Source organism: Cyprinodon variegatus, unplaced genomic scaffold (assembly GCF_000732505.1).
Source record: "Cyprinodon variegatus isolate N-32 unplaced genomic scaffold, C_variegatus-1.0 Scaffold15, whole genome shotgun sequence".
NCBI classification, from domain to species: Eukaryota; Metazoa; Chordata; class Actinopteri; order Cyprinodontiformes; family Cyprinodontidae; genus Cyprinodon; species Cyprinodon variegatus.
Window position 1 is genome coordinate 2,665,225 of NW_015150468.1, and position 15,255 is coordinate 2,680,479.

The 15,255-nt window shown below is 36.0% G+C and overlaps 2 protein-coding genes across 4 annotated transcripts; both read right to left on the bottom strand.

The window, feature by feature from the left end:
* Positions 1–1,775: 1,775 nt before the first annotated feature.
* Positions 1,776–9,173, bottom strand: cenpq (centromere protein Q). 3 transcript variants are annotated; one of them, XM_015384229.1, is made up of 9 exons: positions 9,131–9,173; positions 8,867–9,017; positions 8,713–8,773; positions 8,543–8,633; positions 6,494–6,562; positions 4,982–5,111; positions 3,006–3,125; positions 2,503–2,577; positions 1,777–2,230 (listed from the first exon to the last, which is right to left on the bottom strand). In XM_015384229.1, exons 2-9 carry the CDS (start codon positions 8,957–8,959, stop codon positions 2,048–2,050), a joined length of 822 nt encoding a protein of 273 aa, XP_015239715.1. In that variant the 5' UTR covers positions 8,960–9,017; positions 9,131–9,173; the 3' UTR covers positions 1,777–2,047. The 3 variants fall into 3 exon arrangements, with proteins under 3 accessions (XP_015239723.1, XP_015239715.1, XP_015239707.1); XM_015384237.1 differs by lacking the exon at positions 9,131–9,173 and having other exon boundaries at positions 1,776–2,230; positions 8,713–8,767; positions 8,867–9,124; XM_015384221.1 differs by lacking the exon at positions 9,131–9,173 and having other exon boundaries at positions 1,778–2,230; positions 8,867–9,124.
* A 1,053-nt stretch (positions 9,174–10,226) lies between these two features.
* Positions 10,227–14,973, bottom strand: LOC107090715 (39S ribosomal protein L16, mitochondrial-like). Its single transcript, XM_015384270.1, has 5 exons — positions 14,812–14,973; positions 14,172–14,243; positions 13,524–13,672; positions 12,750–13,043; positions 10,227–10,594 (listed from the first exon to the last, which is right to left on the bottom strand). Exons 1-5 carry the CDS (start codon positions 14,876–14,878, stop codon positions 10,403–10,405), a joined length of 774 nt encoding a protein of 257 aa, XP_015239756.1. The 5' UTR covers positions 14,879–14,973; the 3' UTR covers positions 10,227–10,402.
* Positions 14,974–15,255: the final 282 nt, after the last annotated feature.

The following is a 15,255-nucleotide window of genomic DNA, read 5'->3' on the forward strand; positions in this document are numbered from 1 at the left end:
TTTCATACTAACCTGAATATATATATATATATATATATATATATATATATATATATATAGAATGATTTTTTAAGGCTGAGCTAATAAAATAGCTCTTAGAGGTGTGCCTATTCATCAGAGAAAACATTCCTGCCTGTGTTCAGACATGCTGCAGGCGGGTCATGGTTAGATATTAATTCATGATGCATCTTGCCTGTAGTTTGGTGACACTTATAAAAAATATGGAGGCAAGTTTACTCTCAATATTTTACCTCAAGGATATAAGATTTACTTCATAAATTCCAACTAGATTCACATTACTAAGCTGGCATGCTGTCACCCTTCAAAATAAGGACCTGATACTACACCATGGGTATGTGTAAAGGAAGTAATATGCTGAATTTATGCTTTCAGGGGGAAAAAAAGTTTCAGTTCATAATCTTTAAATCTAGTGAAACACTTCAGAGCTGTAAGTTTCTTAGTTGGTTTACATAAAGCTGATTTTTTATAAATACGTTTACAAAAATATATGAAAACAAACTGTCTAGTCAGCTGTTCGCTCGGCGTGGCATTAAATAGGCTTATTATTAATAGAGCCATATGATTGTCATTGACCAGGAATGACCCAATATCAAACTATTTTTATTAAAATTTTCTGGGAAGTCTTTTTTTTGGCATAATTTGAAAAAAGAAATTAGAATATGAGGCAGATGTTTTTTTTCCCTGTGAGAGAAACTACCAGTTGTATACCATCTACTTCAAAGAATAGAATTAAAACAGGCATCCCCAAAGTTGGTCCTTGAGGGTCCTCCTGCAGGTTTTAGAGGTTTCTCTGCTTTAGCACAGCTGATTCTGATGATTGCAGTTCAGCTAAAGACTGTTGATCAACTATCAATGTAAATGAGCTGTGCTGGCGCAGGGAACCCTCTAAAACCTGAAGGACAGCGGCCCTCATGGACCCACTTTGGGGATGCCTGACTTAAAAGGTTCCCTTTACGGTGAAGCTTATAGTTACAGTGGCCAAGGTTATCCTGAGCCATCTCTGCTGTTATAAGCTAAGCTGCCGGAGGACATAATGACCACAATTTCCTCCTGCTACTCTCAGTTTATCATTTACTAGCACTTGTACAATTTCCATTGTTTTTTTGTTTTATTTTGGTGTAAGCTGTTATGCATAGCCCAGTGCTTCTGTGTTCAGAACTCACTTTTGTTCCCCAAAATAAACATCAAATATGCATGCTTTACTTATTTAAATATATATCATTATGTTGGCTGGCAATGGGGTAATGTTTTTAACTCTGGAAAGACTTTTTATTGCACAAGTTGTATGATAACTGCTTTATAAATACAATTAGATTTAATATAAATAAAAAGGTACTCCTGGAACAGTAATTTATTAACTCTCCATCAACCCCCCCAACCAGTTTCTGCAAATCCCCTCTAATACAAAAGCCAGGCTCAGCAGAATGTGGTTTAGAAGGAAATTTGCAAAATCAGCTGTTGCTTTGCAATGAAGCCAGAGGTTTACACAAGATGAGGGGTTGCTGTGAAGGCAATGAGTCAATGCCCTCAGGTGTGACACTAGGTAAGCTTTTACCAGAAGGGTGGCTCAGATTCTACAGATTTGCAGTGGCAACATTTATCTTCTAGTTTTGTGAATCTGAGCTGTGAAGAAGGACTAAATCTTTTTTTTTTAACTTGACAGTAGACTCAGGAAGCCACTGGTTGCTAAAATTACCAAAACTTTTAAAAACAAACTTTTTATTTTCAAATGACATTTGTTTGACTGTTTATATCTATTTATTCACAAATTAACAATTCAAAAACAGCAAATCTTTAACTGAAATTACACAACTGTAGAATAATAGGGATATAATACTACAGTGATATATATTAGTGGCATAAGGCTTGACAGACAAAAGAAAAATATGAATTGCTTTCAAAGATCAACGCTAAAAACATTTTAAGATGTCAAATTTATATGAAAGCAAAATCAAGTTACAGTCCGACCACAGAAACCACAAAAACAACCAATCAAAAAAAACGAAATTCTTCAAGAAAAAGGCATTTATACTCTTTCCAAATGAGATGCGCGTCTGTTCAGTGAAGGGAAGAGGTGACCAGCATGTTCCTGGGCCTGTTGAAGTAGAAGCTGCTCATCCTGGGTGGGCTCTGGTTTTTGCAGGACGTCACCAAGTTTCCGAGCAATGGGCTCACATTCACTCTTTGGTATGATTTTTCTTAAACGTGACTAAGATAGACAAGAGGTTCACTGTGATGCAAGAAGTATTTTTTTACAAAAGTATTACAGAAGTTATTGTATCCAGTCAGAATTGAATGGATGGTGCAACAACTAAAATGGGCTTCACCACAAAGAGCAGTTTCCTGTTAGATTTCTTAGGAACTGAACATTCAGACAGTCTCACTTATTAAAGAAGCAAACTTGTGAAGTAGAAGGGAAAAAGAGACATATTCTGCAATATGGTCAAAAACACATCCTTTTTTTTTTTTTTTCACACTCACCTCTAATATGGCTTCCTCTTTTTGGGGATGAAGAGGTGGAAGCTTTAAAACACCTCGATCACGTTTTGGTAAAACCTGCATGAGTACAGGCAATATTTATTTACATTGTTTTCTATAGACCCTTATCCTAAAGCTGCTACTGTCAGCAAGTCTTATAATATTCTGCACTCATTAATCAAACCGCTTTTGGGTAACAATAACATGCAGAACAGGCACATTACGAAATATTTCCTGAACAGAACTGAAATGTCTGATTGTCCTTGTGCAAAACAGTCCTGGTTTTGCATGAACAACTGTTACTCATTCCATCTTTTAAGAAAAAAAAAAAAGAATTGATTTCTATTGTACCACTAAAAGTAACAGGTATCAACAAGAGAAGAAAACTGTTAAGTTTCCTGTTGAAGTAAAGCGCAGAACAGGCAGAGTTTGTTAACCACAAAATAATCTAAACAATCACTGCTATCACAGTCATTTGTAATCATTATTATTGTTGTGTTTTGCACCTCTGCAGCTTTCCCTTCTTCTTCCTCCAACTCATCCTGCAGCATTGAGCAGCTCTGCTGTAAAGACACAGCCTGTTCCTCTGTCTTTTCCAGCAGGCTAAGAACAGCCTTCAGGTTTTCCTGCACAATCAAAACACAGAAACTGATGGAAAACAGAGACATTAGGATTTTAAAAAATGTGTTCGATCAATAGGAAGATTTTGACTATTGACAGGTAAAAAAAAAAAAAAATCTTAAAACAGGAGCAAACAAGTTTATACGTGCAAAGTTGCTTTTCAGAGAAGGTCTAAAGTGATTTGCATCTGCAGCCAGCCAGAGCAAACCATTTTTTGTCTCGTTCTTCAATATGCAGATTGTTTTTTAATGAACAAACTGTGCAAATTAATGGTTGGAGGATATGCATATGTAAACATTTATCGCATGTAAAGCGATTGTCCTCAACTCAACTGCAGCTTTTGAATCTTTTTTCAATACTTCTGAAAGTGAGGAGAAAAGGGACTTGAAAATATTAGCACCTATTGTTGCCACAAAGGAAGCATTGGTACAGAGATATCCTGTGCACATACATCAAAAATGTCAACACAGCTAGGTGTGAATTAACACAGCTGATGGCAGACAATCTGTAAACAATTAAACCAAAAAATAGAATATCTGTAAAGAGATACCCCTTCATGGTCAACATCTCTTCCTAACAGTTTTTTTTCCCTCTCCCCTATTTAAAAAATAGCCGTACAAAGCTCAGTTGTGCTCCACCTGCATATTAGTGCCTCTTATTTGGAAACTTTGAATATCAGGCCATTTAAAAAGGTATAGAGGAGGATTTTCAGGAATTTCTAATAAGCCCAGCCCTCTCCACTTAAAAAAAAACTGCACATGCAACCCTGTACCTGCTCCCGAGAGGGAACGCCTATTAAACATGTGCAAGAGCATGCACAACTCATTTCTCCTCATGCATGCTCTGTTTAAAAGTTGCTGTTCTCATTGCTCAAACATGCTTACTGTGTCTGAACATCCGCCCTAACCCCTACATCCCTCAATCACTATATAGAGCAGGGAATATATAGTGGACTTAATAGTGATGGTGCAGAAGCATACCAGCAAAACTGGTTCGCGACCAAACGTAAGGGACATTTGATGTGTGCAGTTGCAGAAGTATAATCCACCCTTAATGATGCAGTATTCCCCATCCAGAATCGTTTCACTGGTCTACACCATGTTGAAAGGTCAAAGTTTACCTCAGGTATCACAAGCTTTCCAGTAGAAATCACGACATGAGTTGGTTTTCATGTGCAACTTTACATGCCAGCTTTTGGTATTTACCATAATTACGATACCGCCTTGAAGGCACCATTTAGCTGCCTGTGGAGCGGATCTCTTCTCTCCTTCTCTGGTGTTCCATCAAATGCACAGACACGTCCTAAGGTGCTGATGCTGCTCCATTTTCGACCCATGTTCAACAAGCATTCATAGGTTGACTTTGTTTATTCTGGTTTTTCTCTGTTTGAGCATTAAAGTGTCTGAGAATCTGTTCCTTCCCACTTTGTTCCAATTCAAAGCCCACTGTAACAGGGGATATTGATCATTTTGGGCTTAACTGTCCCTCCAGGGCCCTAAGAAGGAACGCCTCCTCTCAGATAGCTGACGAGTTCATATGACCCCAAAAATCTCATGAGCTAAACTCTACAGGAAACATCTGTGTAGGCCGTTTTCTTTCTTTTTTTTCCCCATCTTGATTTTAGCTGTGATTGTGATGGTGAAAAGCAGCAGACGTACCAATACAATTTATTGTGTTAAGCAACATCCTGGATATTCATACAAATACAGAACCTCCAAAAAACAAAAAAACAACAAAAAAAAAACTAAAGGACAAATGCAGACAGAGAACCTTTAGATAAGGTAGACACATTTTTCTTTTGAACATTGTGGAATAATTTTTTATTTATTTATTTTTTTTTTTTTGGTAACACATTGCTCACCTCCAGAGCCTTTAGTGTCCTCTTTCCAAGCACAGATTTCTTGGTCTCCTCCTGGTGGCGTACAGACGAACACTTTAAATCTTCCCCTTTCTGCACTGGAACTTTAAGCTTTGCACAACGAGCTAAAAACCTGAAAATGTTTGGAGAAAACGTTTCAGCCTTGCTGCNGAGCTAAAAACCTGAAAATGTTTGGAGAAAACGTTTCAGCCTTGCTGCGTCATATGCATTCGATCAATAAAACAAGGGAAACCCTTTGAAGATTGGTTCTTTTATGAAAAGAGTCCTTTCTACTTGATAGGTCCCTTGTCTTTCATATTTAGACCAAATGTCCTTTAAACTAAAAGGACCTATTTCAAATCAATTTGGCATTGCAAAATAAACTCAGTAAGAGTTTAAACATATCAATTTAACAATTTTGATAAATGAATCCTTTATTCAGAGTTCCTACAGCATAAGGCAAGTTAAATTCAAGACTTTTTAAGACTTTTTAATGCCACTTGAAATAAAAATTTAAGACCAAATTCAAAAGAAACACAAAAAAAACCTGCTTGCGACAACTTAACCCAAAGGTTTATTTTAACATAAACCACTGCACTAATGTTTCAAATGTTGAAAAGCTTCCCATACAGGAAGAAAGCTAAAAACACACAAATGACAGATTTATTTTAACAATTATTTAACTGAATTCACAATTTTTGTTTTAGCAGGAAAAAACAAAAACAAATCAGTTTTAAAGCCACAACATAACCAGTATTTTTTTGCAGTTATTTTTCTTTGTATCGTTTTCTTAATATGTTTGATTTGGTGATAAGGGGAGGCGTTGCAGAGACAAGGGTGGAACAAAACCGAGAAATACGGTTTTTCGGTAACTCGAATTTGACGCTTTGTGTTTCATGCTTGGTATGTGTGACTCCACTGCCTAAATTCCCATCGTTCCGAGCTTGAATCGCTTCTTGCACAAAATACACTGTGCCTCATGTATGTTCCCTGGTTTAAGCCATGGAGAAAACTCTTGGCTGGAGCCAATTTTGGTTACATTTACACTTGCTCATATTTTCCAGACAAAAAGTAAATGGCACATCTCCCAAATGTCCCGGCCGCAACGACGCTTTTATTGGTTCCGCTATCGGGACGGAACCAATAATGGCAAGCCATTATTTAAAAAAAAAAAAAAAAAAAAAGACACCATTTATTTCTATTGCCATTTTTTTTTTTTTTTTAAAAAAAAAAAAAAAAAAAAAGGGGTCAATTTTAATGTTTTATTTAGATTACAAAAATAAACCATAATAAAAATAATCCTATTTATGATGTTTTAACAATTAAGCCCTGTTTATTAGGCTTCCAAAGTATTTTTGAAGGCCTACATTCCATGTATGAGTTATTTGATCTATTTATACTTAAATACTGAATGTTCACCTGTTTTTAATGATGTTNCTTCCAAAGTATTTTTGAAGGCCTACATTCCATGTATGAGTTATTTGATCTATTTATACTTAAATACTGAATGTTCACCTGTTTTTAATGATGTTCAGATGATCCTGGATCTCTTTCTTCTCCGTCTGCTTCTGAGCAAGGGTTGCTCTGTCAACAAAGAGAATACGGTCATTTCCATCCTTGTTTTGACTTTTATTCAGCTGCTGTAAATGCATCGGTTTCTCAGCTGTTTGGGTCCATGATGTTGGCCTCGGATGCTTTGGAAGTTTTAGACTACAGACATAGATTTATACAGAGCAGATGTGTTTCCAGCAGATACAGCCAATCGAACTAGAGGTAGGGAGAATGGTTAGCTCCACATTAATATCTTTTTACTGATTAGCAGATTCAGAGTCCAGCTGGAATGTAAATAGACCAAACTCTAATTGGACTGCATGTCTTTAAATGGATTCAATATACTTGGATCAGAACAGAGACCACTATAGTTTTACTGCAAAAATAATTGTATTCTTGCAAGGAATCTTTTATTTTTTTCCCCCTTTCTTGACCCTGATCATAAGAGTTTAATTTGTACATTTCAGCATATGTTCATAATCAATATTTAGTCAGACCTTTGGATTCAAACATCAATAAACATGTAAAGTTTATAATCTGCTAAAAGTTTCACAAAGCTCTAAACATATTTTTAAGATCTTCCGGTTGTGTTTATGTAATTTTGAGTCTTCACTGCACAAATCTTTCACTTTCTGGTTCTTTTTTTTTTGTTCCGTTTATAGACAATAATAAGAAATAAACATAAGTTGTATAGCAGGCATGAACAGAAAGTACTTTCACATTAATCTATATTCATGCTGTCCATGCAGATCCTTTTGATATTGATATAATTTTCTGGGAATGGTAGACATCGTACAACAGGAATCAGGAAACTATAGATAAATTATAGGTAAAATCAAAGTCTTTGGCTAAAATGTCAACATTTAATATCCTCCATTAAAGCCTTTGCTGGTAAGTGTGACACCTTGGGTGTTTTTCTTTTTTAACAAAACATTATGTGCAGAACCGGACATGAATCACTCTTTATCTGTTACAATGAGAATTTATGTCGATGTTATAATTGATCTCTCTTTATTGTGACAGTATGCCCTGTTTTTAATATTATAAACTCATCAGAATTATAATTTATCACGAAAACTAGGGCTGGGTAAAAAAAACAAAAAACAATTTAATTGATTTTGGATCAATTCCTTTACAGTTTTACAAATGTGCAGAGAATAAGATCGATTAGTTTTATAGTGACGCGCACGGCGTTCACATTCACATACATTGATAATGCCTCGCATCTCATGCTACAGACCACCAAGATTATTTCAAGCCAGAGAGCTGCAAATATAGCCAATAGGTTGACTGAAGACATTAACAGATGGAGGCTGACCAGCAAACACCCTGTAGTTGTTGCAGACAATGCTGCAAATATAGTTTGTGTAGTGAAGATAATGCAGCTCAGCTGTGTCCCTGCTGTGTCACGTCTGCTTGCTCCTGAGGCTTCACTTTTTCACTTTTCACAAACAAGTTTGCACTTTTGAGACAGTTTTGTTCACATCTCAAGTTCAAACTGTCTGATTTACAAGTTTGTTTACAAGCACAGTTGAACCACTTTCATTATTATAAAAACAGATTGTATCGAAATGAATCGATTTAGTACTGTATGAATCAAAGTCGAATACCCAGTCGTAATGAAAACAATTACTTCCTAAAAATGCTGTAAGGAAACCCCTCCAACTTAAAGTATTATTGTTATTTTATTTGTGTTTATTTGTTTTCTCCATTGCTGGTTCAATGAATTCATTAATAAAATATCAAATATACCTAAATGCAGGCACTGTGTGCAGGTTAGTGGTGAGTATTTCACTTTTTTGTATCCCTGGAGTCCTGAGGAAGCCTTTTTCTAAATTATCAGGTTATTAAATGTAAGGTTTGTGTTTTGCCTGCAGTGGCATATGGTCAAAGCCTGATATTTAATGAAATTAGACCAAAAAAAAATGAACAGAACCAGTAAATATTGTAATAAATGTTTATGTTCCAGCTGTCCTACTGCTATAGTGAATAGGTGAAGGAGATGAAACTCACAGTATGGAAAGGTCCAATATGTTCTCCATGGTGGTAATGGTGGATGGGGGGGTCAGTATCCAGCTGTCAGGAACTTTCTTTATCTTCGACACTGAAAGGGAACCTCATTCCCATTTAGGAACAAAGATCAAACTAAACAACACACACCAGGGTAAAGAATTAGCTCTTACCTTTCTTTTTCTGCAGTGGTTTTGATTTGTTGATCCTGTCATGTCTATTTTGCACCTGACCCTAAAATACGAGGCAAAGTTGGGATTATTTAGAGACAAACTCCTCCAGGAACAGATTAATATTGCTAACAGATGCGGGTTTGCTTCGTCTCACTTGGTCTGCTGTAGATCCTGATGTCTTTCCTTGTTTCTTTTTCCCGTTGGGAGCTTTTGATGAAGGCCGGCTTGAGCCTCTTGTGGGTTTCATGTCAACTTTGGAGAAACCGTAAGGTAAATTTAGCTAATAAGCAACGCCTTCGGCTTCGCTAAAAGAGATAAAACGGAAGGCAGCTTAAATAGGTGCGATAATGTAATTTAGGATTCGAGGGAAAAAATAAAATGAAAGCCCGCAATAAGAACAGCCATGGTGTTAAATTACCCAGCGACTTGTATTTTCGCGCTGCTCGTTTGGAACTTTTTTGAACCTCTGCGCATGCGCTAATATTTCATTTTCTTCGCAGGTTTGGCGTTTGTTTAAAAAAAGCGAAAGGTGTGCACTACTGCCACATATCGGCATGGAAGTGTGATACAGAATGACTTCAAATTCTATAAATGTTTGTGTAAAAATGAATGCGTTGAGTCTCCCTCTTGTCTAAATAAAACTCGTTCGAGGTAATTAACATCAAATTGCTTTACTGAATTTTCATTTAAAAAAAATAATAAATCAATCAATAAAACAAGCACCTCAACTTTGCGACTGTTTAAAGTGTTTCCTTATATTGCTGCATTTCCATAAACAGTAACTCATCCCTCTACTTCAATTTGTGTTTCCGGACAAAGATCCCTTTATTCTGAGATAAAGTTATTTTTAAGGTTAACATAATCAGATTTTTATTGACCGTTATTTGAAAGACTAGTTTTCCTCCATACATGTAACTTATCTCTGTTAAAATATAAGTGAAAATAAATTGGATCAATTCAGGTTTATAATTTGTTAAAAAATACTTGATCTAGATATTTACAAATCGGCACCTGATTTGTAAATATGCAATATAAATCTACTAACAATTTATTTTCAAACAAGTAGAAATATCTACTGTTTACATTTATGTTATAAAACTTGTAAAACAAGCTATTTAATCATTGAACCACACAATCAAAGGTTTGATGATATGTAACAAACATCTGACTTTGAGAGACCCAAAATATGCATGAGAGGGAAAGTAAATGTTATCAAAAAGAGATATTTCACAAAAATGCTGTTCCTCAACATCAAATTAAACATGAACATATAAACTCTGTAATACTCCAATCATTTAAACCGGCAAATATCTACACACATAGTGCAAATTGATGAGTTTACAGAAATGTTTTATACAAAATCTTTTTTTTTTTTTTTTCGCAAAAATGTCTTTCTTGTAATTTTTATGCAATGAAATGTTTGCAAAAACCACTTAAAAAAACACACTTAGATAAGCGTATTAGCATATTATTTCATGTTTTCATGTTGCATTGTGGTTTTCAATAAATGAAGTATAATCATTTCGTTTCCATACTTTATTTAGTTTTTCTATGAGCCAGAACCAACATGATATGAGAAAATGACTTGACAAAATGTTAGAATGAAAAAACAAGATCATCATGGAAGCAGGGAAATAATCATCACGCCTTCATTCATGGTCTGGGTGATGTGAGCTGCTCCACAGGTCCCTCACACCCTCCCAGGAAGGTGAAATTTGCCAGTAAAGCGTCCATGGTTGTTCAGGTCAAATGGACTAAGCACCTTCCTGATGCCCAACATGTTGCCCCGGGCTATCTGCTGAAAGGTCCAGGGATTCTGGTTGTTCTTCTCCATCTCTTCCTGTTTTCTTTGCATTTCTTCCAGACTCTCTCTGCTCATTACCTGAAATAATAAATGAAAAAACATTTTATATCCTTGAACAAACTGGTGAGAAAGGCAGTTTCTATCCTAGGCTGCACTCTGGACTCAGAGGATCAGGTGGCTGAGAGGAGGCGGCTGCCCAATCTTACATCCATCACGGACAACACCTTCCACCCTCAGCACAAGACTATAGAAAAGCTGAGGAGCTTCTTTAGTGAAAGACTTTTTACCATTTGTAAAAAGGTGCGCTACTGCAGGTCATTCATCCCTGCTGTAGCCAGACTCTACAATGTGACAATAAAAAAGCAATAACTTGTGCAATGTATAATGTGCAATTACTATTTAATACCCTGTGCACAGAGTATTAAAGTAGGAAAAAATGTTCTCAGAACAGTACATAACCTGTTTAGAAATACCTGATGTTTTCAGCCATTTTTCAGAGAACATAAATCATAATACACAGCCTTTTTGCTCGCTGCTTTAGTGAAACCATAGATGCATATATGCTGCAAACAAAGTGAACTTTTCTCAACCTTCCTTCCTGCCAAAAAGCATCCAGGTCTCATCTTGGGTTTCATAAATCATACAATGGAGATACCTAAAATAGCTTAATCATACTAAGACCAACAGATTGAGATGGTCAGTCCAGAACCTTCTAGCCGGAGGGGGAACCGTGATGTCTTGTTTTTTTAGTAACTTACCATGTCCATGGATTTTGAGCATGCTTTCTGTGCACATGTAGCTCACACACCCACGGTGTCCGACCCACCTCTTGAGTTTCACAGGAGGAAAGGTGTGCTTGCTGACCATATTCAAGGCTCTGAGCTTAAAATTTAGTTTTTGCCTTGTTAAGTTTTGGCTCATCTGAGTAGCATCCTCCATTTGGATGCAGGCCCCTTAGATGCAACTGCGTCATAATTGTTTTCTTCTGTCTGCTTGACCCTTTTCTCTTGAATTGCCTCTTTGTGCCGTTTCTATAATCTATACCAATTATTTTAGAAGGTCCTTCATGTCTGCTGAGATTTTTCAGGGTTTTCCTTTAATACTCAGCAATTTTCAAAGCTGATGTTAATTAATTTTTGGGGGGTTCCTGACTTTAGCTTGTTTTTTAACAGAATATCTCACTTTCTACTTCTTACACAGGATTAGGACAAGCTCATATTATTTTACCGTTTTCTTTATTGAAAAAAATAATAATAATCAAGTATCTTCACAGATCACAGTTGTTTTGCTTCCCTCAAGCCTGAGTCCAACACAATTATTATAGACATTAAACACCCAGACTAATTACAAGTAGTAATAAATAAAAACTGTAATAAAATGGAAATAAATAGCCATCGGAAGCCGTATTGCGTGATTATAAAATGAATGAAAATTTTCCAGCCTTATTTAAATTTCTATTTGCTTGTATGATCAGAAAGTCATGCAGAGAGACACTGTTGATGAGGATGCAGCCATGTTTCAGAGAAACACATCATACTGCACTCCATATTTTCAGACTGGGACTCTACTGAAGCCTGGGTTCTTCTACCTTATTTGAAAAAGATTTCACATTTCCCATAACAAATGATCTAAGAGCTGGTTTGTTTTTCCTCTATTTCTCTCTTCTCCTTTCCCCTGCTTTGCATCCTTGGCTCGTCCTTTTCAACTCATCTTAGACTTGTGAAAGTAGTTGTATTTTTTCAGCTTTAGTGATTTTAATCAGCTGCTCCTTGCACACAAGAAAAAAAAAACTTCCTATGGTTACAGCATCATAACAACCGCCCTAAAACAAAAAAGACACCAGCTAAAATCCCCCCAGCTACACAGCATCCAACAGCAGAAAAGATAAACACCCAAAAAAAGAAACCCTGGTCCACGTGCGAAGGAAACTAAGCTATTCTAGAACAGCCCATCAGTAGAGCTAGTGTGACATGCAGCCACCATGAGCATCACAATTTCTAATGATGCAGAGATTTTTTTTGTTTTATTTAAATCAAGCTTATATGTAGGTTATACACAAGTTAGATCAGGGTTATTTAGGTGGTTACTGTTTTGAATATGAGCAAAATAGAGCCAAATCAGCTCTTTGATCAAAAACGACAGCTTCTGCAAACCTCTAACCACAGGAAGAGAACTCTTCTTGCAGTATCATCCACATACTCAGAAAAATAGTCAGTAATCTCTGTGATCTCACCTTAGCAGGAAAAGGCAGCTTCTTGGCCACTTCAGTCAAGATATGCTCAACCTCTCCCAGCTCTATCTTTCCTCCCACCTCCACAATCAAACGTCCGTACCGGACCGGTGTCACGTAATGGTCGATGGCTCCTTTCCCTCCGCCCATGCGCTGGCCCAGGCCTTTACGTGTGATTGGTTTGTACGGGGCATTGATACGCCAACGGGCGAACGTTGTGCGGGCATCTATTTTTCGGTTAATTGTTAGACGGATCATCTCTAAATGACCCCAGTGCAGGTAGCCTCCACCCATGGCCTGAAATGTAAAGCAGGAAAGTTTGTGTTTCATTCAAGGGTCTAACTTTAAACTTTTATACAATTTGACATTACAGAATAGTTAAAAACTGGAGATACAACAGAAGGAATACACTTTAATTAATCAAATATGATTCAATAAAATTGCTTAACATGAAAATTTAAGAATAAAAAATAAAAACACAAAGTTTTTATACCTTTACCCCATTAGAGCAGTGAAATTTGTAATATATCCGGTAAAATCTGTATATGGCTTCACATATTTATTTATTTTATAGCCTCTTACACTTACTCTTTATTTATATATACAGTTTAAGTTCATACATAATTAGGTTTGTACACATTTAAATAAATATTTATATCCTGTATAGAACTTTTGGGTAGATGCAAACTACATTTTGTTGCTTTTAACTTGTGACATTGTAATGACAATAAAGTTGAATTGTAATATGTGAAATATGTGAATTATCAGTGCACTCACAATGATGGCATACTGCCCTGTAGTGAAGCAATTTGCTGCCTTGGCTGGTCCTTGGATATCCCGCAGCTTCTTACTCTCTTTTGTGGCTTTCTTTAGGTTCGGCACCTTGTTAAGAAACTTCAGTTTGGGTTTCTCTGGTAGCACAACATCTTTAAGAGAAGGGAAGGGTTAAAAATGACAAAAACAGGTTCAGATGTGGGACATCAGTAGAAAACAACAACATAATAACAAATAATCTACTAAACTCTAAAACCTGCATCCATTAAGTGTTAAACATGACATATAGAATTACTGGAGAGAATTCAGTAAAGCCTAATACAGTTTAATCTTAGTGGGATGGTAAGGAGGCATATGTGGATAAATAATCACCTGTGGAAATATTCACAAATCTGGTCAGCCATTCTGATAAATTTTATTCAGGAAGTTTGACTACTGTAAGACAACAAAGATTTTCTATTGACTGTTATGAAATGTAGAAATAACTTTTGACTATAAAATAATACTTCAATCTTTTTTTCTTTTTTTTTTTTTTATTGATGCCCTTTTGAATCTGATTTTACACCATAATCTGCCAGGAGTATGGATCCTTTTTGTCCCAACTGTAATCAGTGGAGGCATGAATCTGCGGATGAGAGGATGAAGTCTTACTGCTGTAGTCTGGAGTGATCTGATATGTCTTCAGGCCGGCAGCACTGATTCTCAAACAGCTGTGCAAAGGAGCTGTGGAGTATAAAAAAAAATGAACAGATTTAAGCAAATTTGTTTCAAGAATATCACACTGTCCACAGCATTGTCTATTTTAATGCTAAAACTCACAGCTTCTCATTTAATTTCAGTGCAGCGAAGATAAAAAAAATAAACTATTAATGATGTTATTACAATGTAATTATTCTGTAATGTCATTTTGGTGATAAGTAAACAAAAATTGGTTAGAAGAAGAGTTGAGACCTGGGTTAGAAGTTTCCTCTAGATATTAACTAAATAGAACGTGCTTACCTGAAAATCAAACCTGAAATAAGTATAAGTATTTATTTATTTTTTTGGCTTTGGGTTATATATGCGTGTAAAAGCTTTGTGTGTAAAGCTCTATCGTATAAAATTGGGTGGACCATGGGAACACAATGGTTTACAATCATATTCATCTATATCTGGATCTATCAAACTAGTGATTCAGAAAACATTTTTTCTGTTTACAATATACATATATAAGTAATTTTTCCTAAACTCCTCCAAGGATTCACTAAATATTGTTTGTATTTTCTAACATTTTCTATCACAAACTTCCTACCTTGTTGGCTGTGAGCTCTGCAGATTGCATTCAGGCCGCGCGCTGCAGCCTTAACAAATGACATCATGTTGTACCGAGCGATGCTACAAAAAACAGAAAGTTACCCCGATACATTCAGTCACAAGCATTTTAAAAAACACTAGTAAAATACTGTGTTCTCATAAATTTAAGCCTAGATCAACAAGGTCGCAGTCGTTCACATGTGACACGTGACAACTACTTCCGCTTACGTTAGGCAAGTACTTCCTGTGGACACCGACTTTCAAAATAAAACTTATTATTATTTTATTTTTATTAAACCATTGACATTTACATGAAAAAAAATACTATCAGAGAGGATGCAAAAAGTGTACATGAACAGATTAAGATTAATTACAATTGAAAAACAAAAGTAAAACAAATAGCACGGGATTTATCTCAACAAACATTTAATTAAAACATAGA